This window comes from Acipenser ruthenus, chromosome 2, assembly GCF_902713425.1.
Source record: "Acipenser ruthenus chromosome 2, fAciRut3.2 maternal haplotype, whole genome shotgun sequence".
Classification (NCBI taxonomy): Eukaryota; Metazoa; Chordata; class Actinopteri; order Acipenseriformes; family Acipenseridae; genus Acipenser; species Acipenser ruthenus.
The window spans coordinates 88,583,603-88,603,983 of NC_081190.1; the positions used below are offsets into that span (position 1 = coordinate 88,583,603).

The window sequence follows — 20,381 nt, forward strand, 5'->3', positions numbered from 1 at the left end:
ATATATATATATATATATATATATATGTATATATATACACATTTATTTTATATATATATATATATATATATATATATATATATATATATATATATATATATATATATAAAATAAATGAAGAAAGTCTTTATTACAGTTCAGCTTGTAGATTTTATTGTACTTGTATTTTTAAGCAAAGTATTTAAATGTGTATAGTATTTTGCTCCCTGGATCTGTAAGTATTCAAGGGTATGGTTCATTCCCAGATAACTGAAGATACAGCTTGAATTGCTGAAAGAATTTGGTGTTCTTGGACAGTTTTTTTTCTGACCCGTGAAGAGACGATATCCATCCGTTACAAAGAATACCAAACAAAGTGTCTGTTCTGCATCCATGTAAATTAGTTTTTAAGCACAATCTATGGTTTCTGCCTTTTTGTTAGTATGTAAATATACTGTATAGGTTTGCTTTTATTTATGTTGATGCTTAATCAATCCATTTGGGTTGTGGTATGAAATAATGCACTTGTTGCAATAATTGACAAGTGCATTGAAATATTGTGACTTCTAAGTGAAGTCTAAATAATTTAATAAAACTGCGCTATGACATTTTTAAAATTCTGGCTTCTTGTTTTTTATTGGATTTTAAAGTTCAGTAAATTATTTGAATGAAGATAATATTCTCTTGGATAGCATTCTAACATGTTACATACAAATATTAGTGTGTTTTTTGGGGGTTTTTTTGTATAATGTATTACATCAACTTATTTTCATTAAATTATTGCAAGGAACTTGAACCATACAGCAGGTCTGGCATGGTGCATGATTACTGTTGTATTTCAGGGATTTTCCTTTATAAACAATTTGTTGAATTACATTGTACATTTTGCTAAGTCTTTAAACATTTGTTTTACGCAGTAGTGTATATATCTACTTATTTCAGAGAAATGGGCAATGTGTGTAATTCCTTATCGAACAGACAAGGTCAACTACCAAGGCTTCTGAGAGACGAAATGCAAACTTTGTTTATTTGCTTTTCCTCAATTGAAAACCAAACTACATAATACCCACGGGTCCTTGGCTGCTTGCTAAAGAGCCCTTCTCTCCCACAGCCTACACCCTCCTAGTTTAATGTGGGGGTGTAGTTCAGGATGTTTCTGTGTTCTTGTATGCCCTTGTCTTTTTCTAGAGCCATGTGTCTTCAGATCATTTTTGTGTCCTGAAGTCAAGCAACAAAAAGGAAGCCTGATGATCTAATGTAATTTGTGGTTTCCAGCTTTTACATGTGTCATTTTACTGTTTATTACATCAAATGCAGAAAAGCTAAAGTAATGCACCTGTCCAAATGCTCTCAATTACACCATCAATAAAGGAAGTGAATAATATAGCCAGCTACCAGAATTCATTACACTGGTTAGAACGTGTACGGTAACTGGAGCTGTCTATTTATTGCAGGTTAGATGAAGTGCTAGCTGTAGATTTGTGTTTTTTCATAAGCTAGTAACATATTGTTATCTCCGTTTCAAAATAACTCATGTATTTCCTGTTAAAATAAGTACAATTAAAATAATAAAATGTACAAGTCCTCCACTTGTACATCCAGGCCACATGAACATTTTAATATAATCTATTTACATTTATACAGTCGATGTACAGAAAGTTTCATTTTTAATGTGTTGAAACCAACTAAACATCTCCAATATCCTGAAACCTGCTGATCAGGTGCGTGGAGTGTGAACAGGTAAGAATCCTGTAACCCCCCCACCCATGAAAAGGGACCTGGGTGCTGCATGAAGAGTGCAGTGCTGATGGTTTGATAAAGACAAAGTAACTGTTCAGATTCAGTTATTGCATCATTTTAAAAAGTTGCTCTGACAGTGCTAGCCCCGAGCCTGCAGGAGTAGCAGGGGCTGTTAGAAAACATTCTCACATCCAGGAGATTACTGTGTATCCACAATATATTAAAGCACTCACTTTGGTTCCTGTCTCTTTATTACCCTTTGTTGCTACCTCTCTCTATAAGCACTGTTTAAAAAAAAAAAAGTAATGATTTACTGTTCCTATTTAAGCTTTCAACAATGAAGTAGTATTTTTATTAACTAAGCATATGCAGATAACTGCTTGTAAGTGAATGAATCTCCAAAAGGTTCCCCACGTGCTCTTCGCTCACTCCTTGTGCAGCCTCTGAGAGCAGTAGTGAGTGTGTCTGTCGGTTCATTGCTTGGACTTGCTCTTCAGAGCCCCCCTGCTGGACAGGATGGTGGCCTTCACGCTGTACTCGGGGTCCTGGGCTGTGCGGGAGAAGGTCACGATGGAGACCATGTCCTCCCCGATGTCCACCTGGGACCTCCAGCGCTGGCAGATCAGCAGCTTCTTGAGCGCCCTCTGGAAGTCCCGGTTCAGGAAGGCGTACAGCATGGGGTTGATGGTGGAGTTGCAGTAGCCCAGCCAGGTAATGACCTTAAAGATGCAGGTGATGACAGGGCTGTCGCTGCCGGAGCCCTTGGCAGCGATCCACACGTTGAGCACGAAGTAGGGCAGCCAGCACATGATGAAGATAGAGATGATGATGCTCATGGTGCGTGTGGCCTTGTTCTCCAGCTGCAGGTTGTTGGGACGCTTGCTGTCGGGGTGGTAGTGCAGGTCCAGGGTCTGGGCCATGATGCGTGTAGCTTTCAGGCGGGATGCGCGGTAGATGAAAAAGTACATGGTGCACATGATCAGGAACGGGATGTAGAAAGCCAAGGCAGACGCCACGATAGCGAACATCCAGTTGGTGACAAAAATGCAGTCGGTACCCGAGTCAAAGTCTACTCCCGGGATTTCGTTCCAGCCCTGCATGACCGGCAGGAATGAGATTAATGAGGAATAGACCCAGATTGTGACTGTCATGATGATGCATCTGGAGGAAAAACAGGAAGGAATGTACTGAGAATACAATTTATGATGTGTGCTAAGTATTACTGACTGGGGAAAACAAGGAAGTTAAACAAAGAATTCTAACAAACTTTGGGTCATATCAATTTAAGAACTGTAACTATTTCATCATTAATGCATGCTTTGTTAACAGAGGGTTCAAAGACATCCCATGATTTGCACTGAGAGTGAGAATGAGTAATCCAGAAATCGGTGAATTATGACTGTGATGTCAGAAGTGTGAACGATACCTTTTTTGCAATGACCAGCGTACGATAGTATTTCTGGCTAACTGTAAAAGCCCAGGTTTGTTTATGGGATGCTTTGGTGAAGATGGAGTTTTACCCCAGGTTTCTTAATTGATTTTATTTACAATACAAAAATAGCTCTTGAAAAACTACATTTAAACAAAATGCTGTTTAATCCTATAGAGTATCAACTGTGTCTGCATAGCTGATTATGCTGGTAAGAGAATTCAAGGGCTCAAATCCCTGGAAATCTGGGGGCTACTCCCTTCTAAAAGTTCACCACAGTATATTTGTACAGTAATTAGTTTAGTTTTCACCTGCTTTTCCCGTGGTTATATTATTAATTTACCAGAATTTCCCATAGTTTGCCATGTTTTTTAATATGCGTTACCATACCTCTTTAAAATGACTGCTTTTACTATGGGACTCCTGTATAAGGGCTATACCCCAGCAAGACTGGTAAGGAGTAAGTAGGGAGTATGCTGTGTTCCATGTATTTCACAGGGTTCAGGACATTTATGTATTTGTTCTATTGAGCTTTGAGAATCTGGTGTAGTATAAAATATTTCCTAAGTAGCTCTGTTGCATTCTGATTGATTTTCCATCCCTTTGCTACTTGAAGGGAAACTATGTAAATGATTGCATCAGCAGCAATCACTTCTGCTTCATGACAGGAGATATTTAAATATGGAACCTGCTGTATGAGAGAGCCATTGGCAACAACTGTGCTGCTGTCGTCAGATATGGTTGTTTACAGCCATCCATAAACATAGCGCTCCATGCACAAGGGGTGTTATATTCATATAAGAAGTAAAATGTATGGAAAAGATATACAGTACTGTGCAAAAGTTTTAGGCAGGTGTGAAAAAATGCTGTAAAGTTTTTTTTTGCCTTCAAAACAGCATCAATTCTTCTAGGTACACTTGCACAAAGTCAGGGATTTTGTAGGCATATAGTCAGGTGTATGATTAAACAATTATACCATACAGGTGCTAATGATCATCAATTCAATATGTAGGTTGAAACACAATCATTAACTGAAACAGAAACAGCTGTGTAGGAGGAATAAAACTGGCTGAGGAACAGCCAAACTCAGCTAACAAGGTGAGGTTGCTGAAGACAGTTTACTGTCAAAAGTCATACACCATGGCAAGACTGAGCACAGCAACAAGACACAAGGTAGTTATACTGCATCAGCAAGTTCTCTCCCAGGCAGAAATTTCAAGGCAGACAGGGGTTTCCAGATGTGCTGTCCAAGCTCTTTTGAAGAAGCACAAAGAAACGGGCAACGTTGAGGACCGTAGACGCAGTGGTCGGCCAAGGAAACTTACTGCAGCAGATGAAAGACACATCATGCTTACTTCCCTTCGCAATCGGAAGATGTCCAGCAGTGCCATCAGCTCAGAATTGGCAGAAAACAGTGGGACCCTGGTACACCCATCTACTGTCCGGAGAAGTCTGGTCAGAAGTGGCCTTCATGGAAGACTTGCGGCCAAAAAGCCATACCTCCGACGTGGAAACAAGGCCAAGCGACTCAACTATGCACGAAAACACAGGAACTGGGGTGCAGAAAAATGGCAGCAGGTGCTCTGGACTGATGAGTCAAAATTTGAAATATTTGGCTGTAGCAGAAGGCAGTTTGTTCGCCGAAGGGCTGGAGAGCGGTACACGAATGAGTGTCTGCAGGCAACAGTGAAGCATGGTGGAGGTTCCTTGCAAGTTTGGGGCTGCATTTCTGCAAATGGAGTTGGGGATTTGGTCAGAATTAATGGTCTCCTCAATGCTGAGAAGTACAGGCAGATACTTATCCATCATGCAATACCATCAGGGAGGTATCTGATTGGCCCCAAATTTATTCTGCAGCATGACAACGACCCCAAACATACAGCGAAAGTCATTAAGAACTCTCTTCAGCGTAAAGAACAAGGAGTCCTGGAAGTGATGGTATGGGTCCCACAGAGCCCTGATCTCAACATCATTGAGTCTGTCTGGGATTACATGAAGAGAGAGAAGCAACTGAGGCTGCCTAAATCCACAGAAGAACTGCGGTTAGTTCTCCAAGATGTTTGGGCCAACCTACCTGCCGCGTTCCTTCAAAAATTGTGTGCAAGTGTACCTAGAAGAATTGATGCTGTTTTGAAGGCAAAGGGTGGTCACACCAAATATTGATTTGATGTAGATTTTTCTTCTTTCTCACTTTGCATTTTGTTAATTGATAAATATAAACTATTAACATGTCTATTTTTGAAAGCATTCTTACTTTACAGCATTTTTTCACACCTGCCTAAAACTTTTGCATATATGCATATATATATATATATATATATATATATATATATATATATATATATATATATATATTTTTTTGCTTTAGTAACGTGCTGTAATTTGGAACTGCAATGCGCCCAGTCATTCTGGTGATGCATTTTAATAAATGCAAGGTAGATCATGCACAATAATTTAGGCTGTAGCACTGAATATGAAAGTTGCTCAACAATTTCATTTCGATCATTTACTGTTAGGCTATATGTTACTGAATAAAGGATCACACATATTTATTTCTCACAGTCCACTTGGTTGCTGACAGTTCCGCTGCCTTACTGTAAATAAAACACTGGTGTATGTTTGTATCCCTGGGAACTGAAGTCACCCTCTCCCAGTCAATACGGCGCCCAGCTGGGATACAAACCTGCGTCGTGACATCCTCCTGGGGTAGTGGTGGGGCGTGACGACAGAGCAGTATCGATCCAGGCTGATGAAGCACAGTGTAACGATGGACGCCGTGCAGAACAGCACGTCAAATGAGATCCACATCTTGCAGAACTGCTTCCCGAACAGCCACATCCCCGTCACCTCATAAATAATACTGGGGGGGACATGATGAGAGAGGTTAGCGGTGTTCACAGAACTTTAAATCCCGAGTAAGTGAAACGTTGACTGTGGAGCTGTAGAAAGTTGTGGTGAAGGTGTCCGAATGAACAATAGTTTCATTTTGAAGCTCTTTAAGGACAGTATAATTCACACTAAACATTTTTTCCCCCCCACAGGTCACCTACTGAATTAAACATAGAAATCAGTGACAGTTAAACTAAATCCCTTTTTTACTTTCTATACAAAATACAATAAAAAGGTTTCACATTATATTACGTATTTCACGATAATACATTCAACACAGTGAATAGAGCTGAGCAAACAAGGCACTAAAAAAGCTCTCAAGCAGGCTGAAGTCATTCCCTTGCTACTGCTTCTCTGAGATAACCTTGTTATGCTAGGCTTACAGCTTACAAATCAGAATAAAAATGCACCAGTCAAGCTGAACCCTTAAGCCTGCCTGCCAGATCTGAATCCTGTTCTCAGAGCGGTCTTGAAATTCTTCCCCATTTGCAGTGTTGTGTTTTTAGACAATGTTTTACATCAGAGTGAGGGGTGTTAAAAAGTGGTGACTTGTGCAGCTGGAGTGACTAACTCAGCATTGCTTGCAGGCAGCTGACCGATAGTTTCTTATTTTGCCTGGACCACTTAAATGAACAATAAACGCTCCATTTTTTTGCAGTTTGCTTCCTTGTTGTTTTGTATACTTCCAATCAGTCACTGATGTTCTGCCCAGTTAAATACCTGTGCGGAAGAGAATTAGAGGTCCCTGGCCTTTATTGAGGGTGGTGCAGTCGAAACATACAATTGATCATTTAACCTCTTGTTTGATTAATAACTACATTTCAGTAATGCACTAGATCAAGGATGCATAGATGCAACAATCAAGCGATATTCTTCAAAATAAATTCACAGTCTGAATAAGGATGCTTGGCTTGGCACAAGCTTTTCACTAAAAGCAGGTGAAAAAATACTGCCAAGAAACAAATGCAAATTAAAAAACCTGTCATATGCTACTCTACCATCAACAGACTACAACAAACCTTGGAAGAGAGAGAATTAAGTGCAAATGTAAACAAGCTTTTTTTTTTTTTTTACATTGTGAAGCCAATATAAATGAAGCACGAGACCAACATTTCTGATTTGTTTGATTTAAGATGCTAAAACATCTGAACTGGTAACATGGCTTTCACTTCTGTCCTCCATCTACTGCATTTGTTTAAAACAGTGAATGTCCTGGTGTGACGTCACTCACGTGCGCTCTTCTGGGTAGAGGTCTCGAAGGTTTTTGAAAATGGTCTAACCACAAATTTGTCTTTTTTCCTTAAGTAACGAATGTGAATGAAATTTTCAGGACATGTATAGAAAGTTTAGCTGCACTCAACAATGACTTTTTATGTCATTGCACCCCACCTTTAAGTGAAATGTGGGGACTGGTATTTAATTCTGGTCAGCGATAATAAGCTCAGTTCCCTTTCAATTCGAAGACGACCACCAATGCTATTATGTATGGGATATGCTTGCCCATTGGGTAGGTATTGCTGAGCTCTCCCTCTCTCATTTTCTGGAGTTCCGCTGCAATTTCATTGCTGGAAGCTGGCTTGCCACTTCCCTGGAATCAGAAACCCTGCTTCTGTGAACTCAGCTATAAATGCTGCATAACTGTGCTGTGTTTACTCTGTTTCTTTTCAACAGCCTACATTGCATTGCGATTGCTGTCTGCTTTTCTAACCTTACAGCACTCACTGTTTTGTGTTTGGTTTGGGCTAACTCCATTAAGAGTGAAGTTTCCCCGGAGCTCTGCTCACCTGAAGGGCATGACAAGACACGCCACAAGCAGGTCAGCCATGGCCAGGGACATGATGAACATGTAGGTGACGGTGCGGAGCCGCCTCTCTACCAGCGGGCAGATAAACACCACAGTGTTGCCCAGGAAGGTGACCAGGTCGATGAGGGTCAGCAGCACGCCCACTGCCACCTGCGGAGGAGATACCTGCAGAGCGCCTCTGCTGCTGTTCCCCCCCTCCACAGCCATGGAGAGAGCCCCCGACACATTCGACATGTTCCTGTCCCGCAACATCGTCAGCCAGAGTATACCTGCATAATATAACCACAATGAGAATTAGAAACAATATATTGGTCACCACCTGACCTTATTTCAGCCACTCTGTGATATTTGAGTGAATATTCAAGCCAAACAGTTTTAATTAACAAGAGTACAGCACAGGCAGAGGCTGAGACAAATGTAAAGAGTACCAGTGCCCTAGTGCATTGGGAATGCCTGTCTGGCAGGTGGGGTGAAGAGGCTACTGGTACTCAGCAGCAGCTCCTGTAATTACAGGGAGACAATCAGAAGAACAGATCTTTGGAAATTGTAGTTTGCCAGGGAGGATTGAAAAAAATATCAGAGTGCTTGGAGAGCTGCTGACCTTTAAAAGAGCCCTTAGGAAAAAATAGATAAGACAGGATGCAATGCAAGATCTCCCTTCTTGTCAACAAAAAAGTTATGATGAAAAGAGACAACTCAAACACAGCAAGAGGAGTATGACATTTAGTAATGAGGGTTTGTGACCAGTGAAACTCCGTTAATAATATCCGTGTTAAAACCAATGGTCATTGAATTGTGAGTATTGGTATGAGTTCCTTCCAGATTCATTAATTTTGGTAGCATTTCTTTATATTTCTGTGTAATTGAAACTGATTGTCTCAGTGAATGAGTAGCTTTATCCTAACAGGTTTTAAAAGATGTATTTAAGTTTAAAGTATTTTAGTGTAGTACGAGGTGTCATGTTTTAAAATAAAAATACACTTTGCTATAACATTTCTTTCAAAATTGCACATTTGTGACCTGATGTCAGTATTATTAATTCATCAGCCGCTAGGAGGTTCATTACCCTCCTCTACCTGTCTGTCTGCTATCTCCTCCTGAATGCACTCGCATCACCTCAAACTCAACCTCTCTAAATCTGACTTCCTTTTCTTTCCCTCCTCCTCCTCTGATCTCTCTATCTCCATTCCTCTGGAACCTACCACACTCTCTCCCTCTTTCTCAGAACCTCGGAGTCACCCTGGACCCCTGCCTCTCTTATTTCCAGCACATCTCCACTCTGGCATGCACTTGCCGATTCTTCCTGAGCAACATATGAAGAATCCAACCCTTCCTCACCAACTACACCACCTAGCTCCTAGTCCAGGCCCTGGTACTCTCCAGCCTAGACTACTGCAACTCCCTCCTCCCTGCGTCTGCCACCCGTCTGCTCCAGCTCATCCAGAACTCTGCTGCTCACCTGGTGTTCTCTCTGCCTCGCTTCTCCCACACAACTCCACTGCTCCGCTCACTCCACTGGCTCCCGATCATCGCTCGCATCCAGTTCAAGACTCTTGTACTCGCCTACAGATGCTTTGACCAGACTGCACCCAGCTACCTCCAGACCCTCATCTCTCCTTACACCCCCACTCGACCTCTGCTTCTCCTGCACTAGAAGGCTGGCTCTACCTCCTCTACACTCCCCTGCCTCCAGAGCCTGCTCCTTCTCCACCCTCGCCCCACAGTGGTGGAATGACCTTCCTATAGATGTCAGGACTGCCCAGCCCCTGACCATCTTCTGGCGCCTCCTCAAGACTCACCTCTTCAGACATCACCTGTAGAACTCCTTTTCCCTCTGGACACTATCACTCTTCCTTAAATGCGCTTTACTTGCTCTTCGGTTCAAACTATTCCAATAAAGAGCGAGCTCTGTAGTCAAGAGGTGTCTTAAGTAAACATAGGGGATAATACAGTATGAAACTAATATATACACTGCTGTGAAAAAGTCTTAGACATGTTGCATTTTTCTACTCTGATGCATTATGAGCATCAACAATTTACTCAAAGCCTTCACTAGTGTTTTCTACTATTATAACAACCTTGACTTGCATAAAGAAGGAAAAACATTGAGTGAAATAGCTCGCATCACTCGATTTTCAAGGTGAGGTATCCGAAGCGTAATCAACAGGTACAGAGAAACATCATCTGTAATTGACAAACCCAGGATTGGAAGACCCAAAAAGCTGTCTATTAAGGATGAGCAACACTTGAAGATAATATCCTTAAGGAATAGAAAAAAGACAAGTGTTGAATTGACAACAGAACTGGCAGAAGGCACAGGTGCGCTGTCCATCCATCAACAGTCCAAAGCACCTTTGACCATTGTTCCATAGTCCAATTTCTGTGTTCTTGTGCATATTTTAACCTTTTATTCTTGCTTCCCTTTCTTAAGAGGTACTGCAACATATCCTTTAAGTCCTGATTTCAAGAGTGAACTTCGTACTGTTGATTTGATGGACAACGACACCTGTGCCTTCTGCCAGTTCTGCTGTCGATTGTTTTCTTTCGATTCCTTAAAGGGTACCTCAGCACTACATGAAAGATAAAACATAAACTATCCCACCTTGCTGTTCCGAATGTATTTGGTCATTGTATAATAATCTGTATGCGCCCAAACACCTGCATAATACCACACTGCTATGTCCAAAATCACTGTTTGAGCATCTCTTCTGAGCCAAAACACGAGTTCCGCATGTACCGTCACATGTACTCTGAAACATACCGGCACATGCCCAGTGAAGCGTTGTATAAGCTATATTACCTCTGTGTGGAAACACACTAGTCTGTGTGACAAACATGGTTTCCATAAGGAAAATTAGAGGGACCATGCTTTCATTTTGTGAGTAGACATCTTTCACATTGTACATGTTTCCTTTGCATGTTTTATTTTGATGAATTATTATAATAAAAAATATATATATATATACAGCTGTGCTGCGTAAGTGGTTGCAGGGAAAAGAAAACCAAGACAGAGTTGTTCTCATTTCCAACTAATGAAGGGACCTGCTCACAATTATAGCAGCACTGTGTTTTTTCAATATATGTCCCCAAAGTCTTAGATATAGCTCCTGCTGATTCGGAATGTTTGCAGAATGGACACATATCAGATAAACTAGCAAATGAGATTCGGAAACGATGTATTTCCTTTCGGAATGAGGTCTTTGAGAACGATCTAACCTAAAAAAATAAATATTACATTTTTTCATCCTTCATATTTGGTTTTCATTTGCATTTCCTGAAACAACACATGCACAATCATCTACACACCGTTGAGTGGGAAAGTTAAATTCGGCAACAAATTCCATCTCCTGTTTCTGAACAATCTGATGTTGAAATATTGTCTGGCATTATTTTGGACATTTCCTGTGTACAGTCACACTGTGTTGCAAGAAAAAAATAATAATTTAAACTGATAATGAAGGTGTCCGAATGAACAACTTCAATACGGCAGTGGAACGGTATGTTTTTCTATCCGTTTGTAGATTTTTGCTTGCCATCACAGTTGCCAAGTCAGCTTAAAATATAAATATAAATAATATATATATATATATATATATATATATATATATATATATATATATATATATATATATATGGAAATTGTATATATATATATATATATATATATATATATATATATATATATATATATATATATATATATATATATATATATGGAAATTGTATAAACACCCCCACTCCCCTCCCTCTGAAATGGGTTGGGTTTGTTTTGAAAGGCAGTGTTGGTTTTTTTTCCTCGTGAGACTTGGCAACACTGCTTGCCACTGTAACTGTGTCTGTTTGGGTGTTTTTGTTATCAGGCACCTTGGGGTATACAGAAATATCTTTAAATATGCTATTATTGCTATTATTGATGTTATTGCTATTTCTAGGCATCATCCTGGAATCTCAATCTTTTTCAGCTTCGCTGTATCGTATCTATTGTTTCCACTTTTCTGTCCGATCCCCCTTCTACCAAACGTAATCTTCTGTCCCTCCTAGGCCATTTAAACTACGCCTGCTCCATGGCCCGAAGAATTCAGCACCACTCCTATACCTGATCAGTCCCTTCATTTTTAATGCCTTTAGTATCATCCTTTATTATGTCCCTTAATACCAAGTTTTCATTAGAACAAATATTACAGATTTTAAAAATGCTTTTACTAAGTTTTAATTGGTAAAACAGTCTGGTTGCTTGTCAGTGGTCACTAACGAGTCGACTGATGCACAAGATCAGTGTGGGTTACACATTGTATTTGTTTTGCAAGACCTAAATGGTAAACATGCAACTGACGTACTAGAACTGAAAGCTGTCCTTGCAGACACACTTTACCTACAGGCTGTTAATCACAACACTGTTTCACAAGCTATTGTAAAGTGCTTGAATAACTTTGATGTTAATGTTGGTGTCAGTGCATTTACCTGTATATTTGCTGTTTTAAAAAAAATAATAATCTGTATACGTAATTTATAACATATTTCTGTGCACATTCCGCGAAATACGATATACTTTACCCGTGACACTGGCATGAATTTTAAAGAAAATTTCCGCGATTTTCACAGGGCCTTACTCATAATGCATCAGAGTAGAAAAATGCAACATGTCCAAGGCGTTTGCACAGCAGTGTACTGCAGCAAAGGTAATTAATGGTATTCATTTTCTCTGCTCATTTTTCATGTCAATGGTTACCAAGATAATCATTCATCCAAATGGTTCCTGTGCATGAGTGAAATGGACACGAAAAGACAATTCAAAGAAAATAATAATAACAATAATAATTAAAATAATAATAATCGGCACAGCTTCTGATCTCTCCTGTCACATGTTGGGAGCAATACTTGCATTGCAGCTGCAGCTGACAGTGTGTAATAATAATAGTGATTTACAAGGGCAGCTCAATTCACTGAAATTCAATAGCATATAAATCATTATCTGAAGGAATCCCACAGCAGTGGGCTTGGGCACCCGTAGTTCCCCTTGAGTGCCCAATGCGTCCCGTATTCTCCAATATTGGCTTTGTACTTGGTCCTGTAACACCAAATAAAATAAAAGGAATAATAATAGGCCATGTGTCAGCTAGTAAAGATATGTGTTGGTAAAGCGGTTGTGTCAAAGCTGCTGTGTCAGCTTGTAAAGATATGTGTTGGTAAAGCTGCTGAGAGTTGAGAGTCAATGTGATTGATACCCTTCAACCAGTTTTCATAGATTTTAGGGGCTGCATTTATAAAACACGTTTATCTGAGTTACACTTGTTGTGTGTGTCTGGCTAAAAGGGCTGTCAACAAAACTTCAACTTGCTGTGTGTGGCTAAATGTGAAAGATAGGGATGATTTAGCTATGTTCACATACAGTGCCGTGAAAAAGTATTTGCCCCCTGTCTGATTTTCTGCATTTCTGCACATTTTTCACATTGTATTTGGTCAGATTTTTTTTGTGGGTTGACACTAAAGTTTGGTGCTTCTTTCATTTGTTTGGTGTGCAAGTAATCAAACATGCAATCTTCAGGTGTGAAAAAGTTATTGCCCCCCCTAATTAACTCAACCCAATTAAAGGGATAATTAGGGTCAGCTGTTTGAGTACTTTGGTTAACAACCAGGCCTGATTTGAGCCAGCCCTGCCCAATATAAATCTGACTAACTTTGGCCCTTACCATCAGAGTGAAGTTATCAGCACACAGGTTCTAGAGGCACATCATGCCACAAACAAAAGAAATTCCTGAAGACCTCTGGAAAAAAGTTGTTGATGCCTATCAGTCTGGAAAGGGTTACAAAGCCATTTCTAAGGCTCTGGGGCTCCACCGAACTACAGTCAGAGCCATATTGTCCAAATGGAGAAAGTTTGGGACAGTAGTGAATCTTCCCAGGAGTGGCCGTCCTGCCAAAATCTCTCCAAGAGCAGCGTAAAATCATCCAGGAAGTCACAAAGAACCCTAGAACAACATCCAGGAATCTGCAGGCCTCTCTCGCCTCGGCTAAGGTCGGTGTTCACGACTCCACCATCAGAAAGACACTGGGCAAAAATGGGATTCATGGCAGAGTAGCAAGGCGGAAACCATTGCTCACTAAGAAGAACATGAATGCTCGTCTCAAGTTTGCCAAAAAGCACCTGGATGATCCTCAAGAGTTCTGGAACAATGTTCTATGGACAGATGAGTCAAAAGTGGAACTTTTTGGCCGACATGGGCCCCGTTATGTCTGGCGAAAACCAAACACTGCATTCCACAGTAAGAACCTCATACCAACGGTCAAGCATGGTGGTGGTAGTGTCGTGGTTTGGGGATGCTTTGCTGCATCAGGACCTGGACGCCTTGCCATCATTGAAGGAACCATGAATTCTGCTCTGTATCAGAGAATTCTACAGGAGAATGTCAGGCCATCCGTCCGTGAGCTGAAGCTGAAGCGCAGCTGGGTCATGCAGCAAGACAATGATCCGAAACACACAAGCAAGTCTACATCAGAAAACATTAAAGTTTTGGAATGGCCTAGTCAAAGTCCAGACCTAAATCCCATCCCATTGGCAGGACATGAAATGAGCAGTTCATGCTCGAAAACCCACAAATGTCACTGAGTTGAAGTGGTTCTGCATGGAAGAGTGGACCAAAATTCCTCCACGGTGCTGTGAAAGACTAAACAATAACTACAGGAAGTGTTTGGTTGCAGTTATTGCTGCTTAAGGTGGTGTAACCAGTTATTGAGTCTAAGGGGGCGATTACTTTTTCACACGGGGGCAAAGCTGCATTCCAAGAAAGCTGAAACAATACCAATAGGAGTACGAAAACACGAATACGAAACAGGAGTACTTATATGTCATTGACTCTTCCATAATGCACACTTTGACACAGATCCTCCACGGAGCAGTGTCGGCCAATTAATGTTTAAAACTCTGAGACAGGATTTATAAAACAAATCAATCACAGGCCCGGGGATGCCCAGAGTTCCTGACCTGCATCAAACGCCGCTCCTCGCTCTCTTCCTCTTTGAAACCGCTCACTCCAAGGCTTTTACTTCCCCAGTCCGCTCTGCTCGCACTCTGCTCCGGTGCCTCAAATTCTGCAGCCAGCTCCACTCATGCTCCTCTCCACTGCTAGTGTAAATCGCTTCCAAAATGTAGAGATGTGCGAACCGTTTCCTTTGAAATCAGGTATCCGGTTCCTGCTTTGGTACCAACGAACCGGATACAAACATCAGGGATCCGGTTCTAGTGCGTACTATTATGTTTTTTGTAAAACTGATTATTAAAACATTACTTTCTGTCAAAAATACATTTGATTACTATAAATGACACATTCACACTTAGAAAAAAAGGATCTGCAAAATATTTATTACAGCAATAACAGGGTTTTTAAAGTTTTTTTTTTTAATTATATTTATTTCCCTGGAGAATAATTCAATGTCACTTTTACATGAAGTGATGAAAACGCCTTGGGTAAAGTGAACCTTCAGCACCTCGATGGGATCATTCACAAGACAACCCCAAGCCGAACACACGATTTCAGCTTTCTAAAAAAGTAATTTAACCCCAAGCCGATGGGGTCTTATTTTGGCTTGGGATTCTAACATACACTGACCCTTTTGCACATATCATGTGGTGAAAGATTTTTTTTCCTCTCACTTGCTCTGGCATCAACATAATAAAATTACAGATACTATTTTCATTTTCTTTCATAGCATGAGCTCCTTGTTCTATTCTTTGTATGGTAATGTCATGCACCCTATTCTATTTTCTATCTGATTCGCACGATTGTTTCTCCTCCTTGCATGCCAATGCCAATTAGGAGATGTTCCTCTTCCAGACGTCTGTGGTGTTATTATTATTATTATTATTTGTTTCTTAGCAGACGCCCTTAGCCAGGACGACTTACAATTGTTACAAGATATCACATTATACATTATTTCACATTATACAGATATCACATTATTTTTTTACATACAATTACCCATTTATACAGTTGGGTTTTTACTGGAGCAATCTAGGTAAAGTACCTTGCTCAAGGGAACAACAGTAGTGTCCCCCACTTGGGATTGAACCCACAATCCTCCAGTCAAGAGTCCAGAGCCCTAACCACTACTCCACACTGCTGCCCTATACGTGTTGAATCAGAAGCACACACAGATTCTCATAGAGTGCTTTTCCCGCCATCAGAAAAAAAAAACAACATATAGTCCTAGACTGTAAATTCATTTTTGATAACACTCACCCCTGGTATGAACTTTATTGATCTGCTCCTACAATATATCACCCTTTTTAAGTTAATTTCTGTCTTTTAGATTTTCCTTGAAGAACTTTGACATCCAGTAACACAGACCCTTTTGTAGCTTGTATTTGTGTCTTATTTTTATGTACCTGTATTGTAACCACTGTGCAGTTAAGTAAGTACACAGGCACTGCTATACAGTAGCTTACTGTCCAAGGAAAAAGACAAAAGCGTTTTGTTTTGCTATAGTCAGAGAGCAGAGGTGTACAGTATATTGAAGACATTTAATGTTAGTATTTTTTTATTTTATTTATATACAATTTACAGCTAATGTGTTTATTACATAAAAAACAACAGTTTTCCGGTAAATATCCCGGTAATATTGGAGGACGGATGGAAAAGCAGCTCACTCATTGCTAAGAATGCTACTAACTCACCGGGGAAAGCTTGTCAAGTAAACAAGTGTCACTAGTACAGTACTTAACACACAGCACAGAATTTGAATGGGATGCTGTAATTGTAATGGTACACCTCTGTTCTTTTCACAGCAGCACTGACAGGGTTAAACATCAAGTGTGGGGATCACTCTCCTCCCAGACTGTTGTTGATCAAACATAATGATGTCTCTCGAAACAACATGATGAAAAGAATATATAAGCTAGAGACGACATCTGAGAAAGCCCATCAAGCCTGCATCCAGTTGAGATTTGACATTTCACACTATACTGTCTCAGTAAAACAATTTCATGAATAAATAACAAGAAGCTGTTCATTTCTGGACCTATTCTGGACTTCACAGAAACATACAGAATGCTCTAAGGGAGAGATGTCAAATTCAGATATTTCTGATTGTAACCAAGCATTAAGATAGTCTTTACAGGGGTTCATTTGTGCCAGATCACACCAGATACCAGATCCGGTACCTATTTTTCAAATGATGAATCGTATGAAAAAAGAATTGTTGCAAAAAATAACTCTATATACATAACGTACAATAAAAAAAAACACTTTCCTGTTCCATGAATTGATTGACAAAATTGTTCGTAACAAAATGTTTTAGGATAAGACAAGTTTTACACCTCAAATGGCAAAACGTCAAAAAAACGAGCATTCTTAACAAAACCCCTGGTCTTTACTGTGTCACTTGTCATTGGTAAATGTGAGCTTATAACTAATAAAATGGTCTTGCAGGGACTACTTCAAACTACAGATATCACTGAATCATTTTTCCTGCCACTGCTCAGTTAGTCCATTAAGATGCCATTCACATAGAGCACAATTCTAAAGATCATCAACTTACTTCCAAGTATCTGCATCAAATAGTATTTCACTCTTCTGCCTTACATCTGTATTAAATAATATTGTGAGTACTCTCACAAATACAAAAGATCCAGGAGCATTATTAAGCTGTGGAGTGAAGAGGTACAGATTCCTCATCGCCATTAACAACAAAGACTAAAACAGCTCAGAAGCTACAGTGTTCGAAGAATCTCCAATTGAAACAACAAGGTTTCTCCATCTAGTTTATTTCCATTCCTCATCCATACAAGTCATTAGTGACCTTGCAAGTTAGCAAATTCACAGATCGACTGCTGTTACTGCAGCACAATCATGCTTCATGGGCTGGTACAGTTTTTTTTAAAAAAATAATACTTTAAATTGATGTGTCACTTCCATTAGGAAGAGAGCTGAGATTTAGTATGATTTAGAATTTTTTTTTTTTTTTTTTTTTTTTTAAACATTTATTAAAAATAGCTTATTTTAATATACCCTTCTAAAAGTTCACCACAGTATTTTTGCAGTTTTGCCATGCTTTCCCTATGGTTATACAATGCATCTACCACAGTCTACCCTGGTTTTCCACGTTAATATGCTTTACCATACCTCACTATGCTTACCTATGCACTATGCTTTTACTATGGTAAACTTTTATAAGAGTAATACTACTGACATTTTATTTTGACTTCAAGAGACTGGAACAATCCTGTTAATGTAGAATACGATGGCCATGTTCTCAGCTAAGTCACTGTAGACAGCATAATAACCGTGTTTCAAACAGCCATCTCCATTCTGGATTTTGCACATACCTGGTTTTACAGTGTGAGCAGCAGAAAGCTGAGCAACAGACATAATAGTGTTATTCTTTGTTTCCCAGAGAACTTAGACCAGTGGATGGCATGTCATATTGCTACTGGATGGGTTTGGCATCTCACCTCCTTCAATTAAATGTACAGGCAAGGGCTGCAACCACTAACCTCACGGTTCAAAGACAAACATTTTACCATTCAACTAAAGAGCAAGCTGTGTAACCCTAAACCCAACATGAAAGTACGTGTCACGTATTATTAACTCATTACAATATGTCGATGTTGATCCTGAAACAAGCATTGCAATTTGTAGGTTTAGCCCTTCACAAATGTTGCTTGTTAAGTACAGTTGGGTTGCATTCCAAGCAGGCTGACTGGAGGAAACGTGGCATGTGAACCGTCACAGAGACTACCTAAGAATATAGAGATACACGGAACATCACAGGTGGATTATCGATTTGTCTCGAGGAAAATGCTCCACAGCAGAGGTTTCTAACTGGCGGACAAGCTATCCATTTATTGGTCTTATTTTTACATTTGTTATGAAAAAAATAATAGAGAAATATCCTCACATGGCCACTGCAGAACAGCATTGCATTGCATGCAAAAGCTTAATTGCAGGCAAGTTATGTTAATAATACAACATTACTGATGCAGACTATGAGAGCTTGAGAAAGGGCATTCATAGGAATGGCTTGAGTTATCAGTCAGCATATGGCTCCATTCTCGCACTCAGAAATGGTAAAACAATGTAGAATTTTTGTTAGAAGCATATGTTTCCTAATTCAAAAGGATGGCAATGGTCAAGGTGTACCATTTATTACACTAGCTTCCAACAACTGTGCATCAGTTATTAAATCATTTATTTAAATTTCTTATTCAATTATGTTACGGTACTTTGTGCGTCATGGTTTTTTTCTTTTTATTAAAATCTAAAATCAATGAAATTCAGAGGCTACTACATTTAATCATTGCGCCAGCTTTTGGAACAGTTGTACCTGGGTTGTGGATCAGATTTTGATTTTAACTAATGTCAAAGCTTGTGGGGAAATATTTGACTATTGTTTAATTCTGGAGCTTAATTTAAATGGCATATATATATATATATATATATATATATATATATATATATATATATATATATATATATATATAACGTGGATTTCGATTGGTTCAATAGGTAACTGGACCTTAACAATTTAGAAGCCCTGCTTCAGCAACACAGAAGCTTAAACCTAACTATTACTCCGTGCCACAACGGGATGACTGAAATCATATTCTCTACACCGCAAATGCAATTCAGCGTGTGTATTTTCCCAACACACTCCAGTTTTCTGAAGGAAGCCCTTCATAAAACTACGACTGAGAGGCGTACTGATTTACAGACCACCTGAACACTATGGAGTGGCATATATATTCATGGGTTAGTTTCCATCGGTATAGTAGTGTCACCGTTCCTAAACAAAGCGGTGATGACAGTGCTGCAAAGTAATCGTAATGTAATAATTAAATGATTTATATTAGAAAAAAAAAAAAAAAAAAAGTGTACAGATCTTTCAGCAGAGACCTGATGTTTAAAATACTGTTAATAAAAGCGCTCCCAGTGACACACACGAACATAAGTAAACAACTACAGTAAGTGAAACGAGACCAATAAAGAATACATTACCTGGTATACTGGTCTACAGTACATGCGCTGATGTCCAGATTCACCTCAAAAACAGATACATCTGTGTTTGTGGCTGTCAGGACACAAATAGGTTTTAATATGAACGGAGTAGGCAGCGTCCAGGTCCACTCATGTCATCTCATCTCCACCACTCTGTACAACGACCAGTCTCTCAGTGTGTATTCACACACCACGTCTTCTCCAGTCCACCAGGATGAAGCACAACCCAATGAACGCAAGAGCTTCACAGATTTGTCAGAATTTAACCATGTACTTTTGTGTTATAGCCACTAAGCGGCGCGCATTCTATACCAGATAAAAACCCCGGTCAGCATACAATGTGTGTTGTGCGGAGTTTTTTTTTTTTTTTTTTTTTTTTTATCAGTGGGGTTACATTTATTAGCGCAGTGGTATCTCAGCATTGTTAATGATATTAATGATAATTCCGTCCATTCTGTTGCTTTTAGGTTATCTTTATTGATGTTTAAAAAGCGATTAATAAACCACCCCTAATGGAAATCATGATATACTGTATATATTCATTGCAAAA

General features: G+C 39.6%; 1 protein-coding gene across 1 annotated transcript; it reads right to left on the reverse strand.

The window, feature by feature from the left end:
* Positions 1–86: 86 nt before the first annotated feature.
* On the reverse strand, positions 87–20,011 carry LOC117408309 (octopamine receptor-like). The gene is made up of 4 exons (XM_034013200.3): positions 19,832–20,011; positions 7,822–8,110; positions 5,832–6,008; positions 87–2,880 (listed from the first exon to the last, which is right to left on the reverse strand). The coding sequence occupies exons 2-4, from the start codon at positions 8,091–8,093 to the stop codon at positions 2,193–2,195; spliced, it is 1,137 nt and encodes a 378-aa protein (XP_033869091.1). The 5' UTR covers positions 8,094–8,110; positions 19,832–20,011; the 3' UTR covers positions 87–2,192.
* Between the last annotated feature and the right edge of the window lie 370 nt (positions 20,012–20,381).

Coding starts and splice junctions, on each gene's coding strand:
- LOC117408309 (XM_034013200.3), bottom strand. CDS start 8,093: ATGTTGCGGGACAGGAACATGTCGAATGTGTCGGGGGCTCTCTCCATG. Junction 6,009..7,821: donor TGTCTTGTCATGCCCTTCAG/GTGAGCAGAGCT, acceptor TGTCCCCCCCAG/TATTATTTATGAGGTGACGG. Junction 2,881..5,831: donor AGGAGGATGTCACGACGCAG/GTTTGTATCCCA, acceptor TTTTTCCTCCAG/ATGCATCATCATGACAGTCA.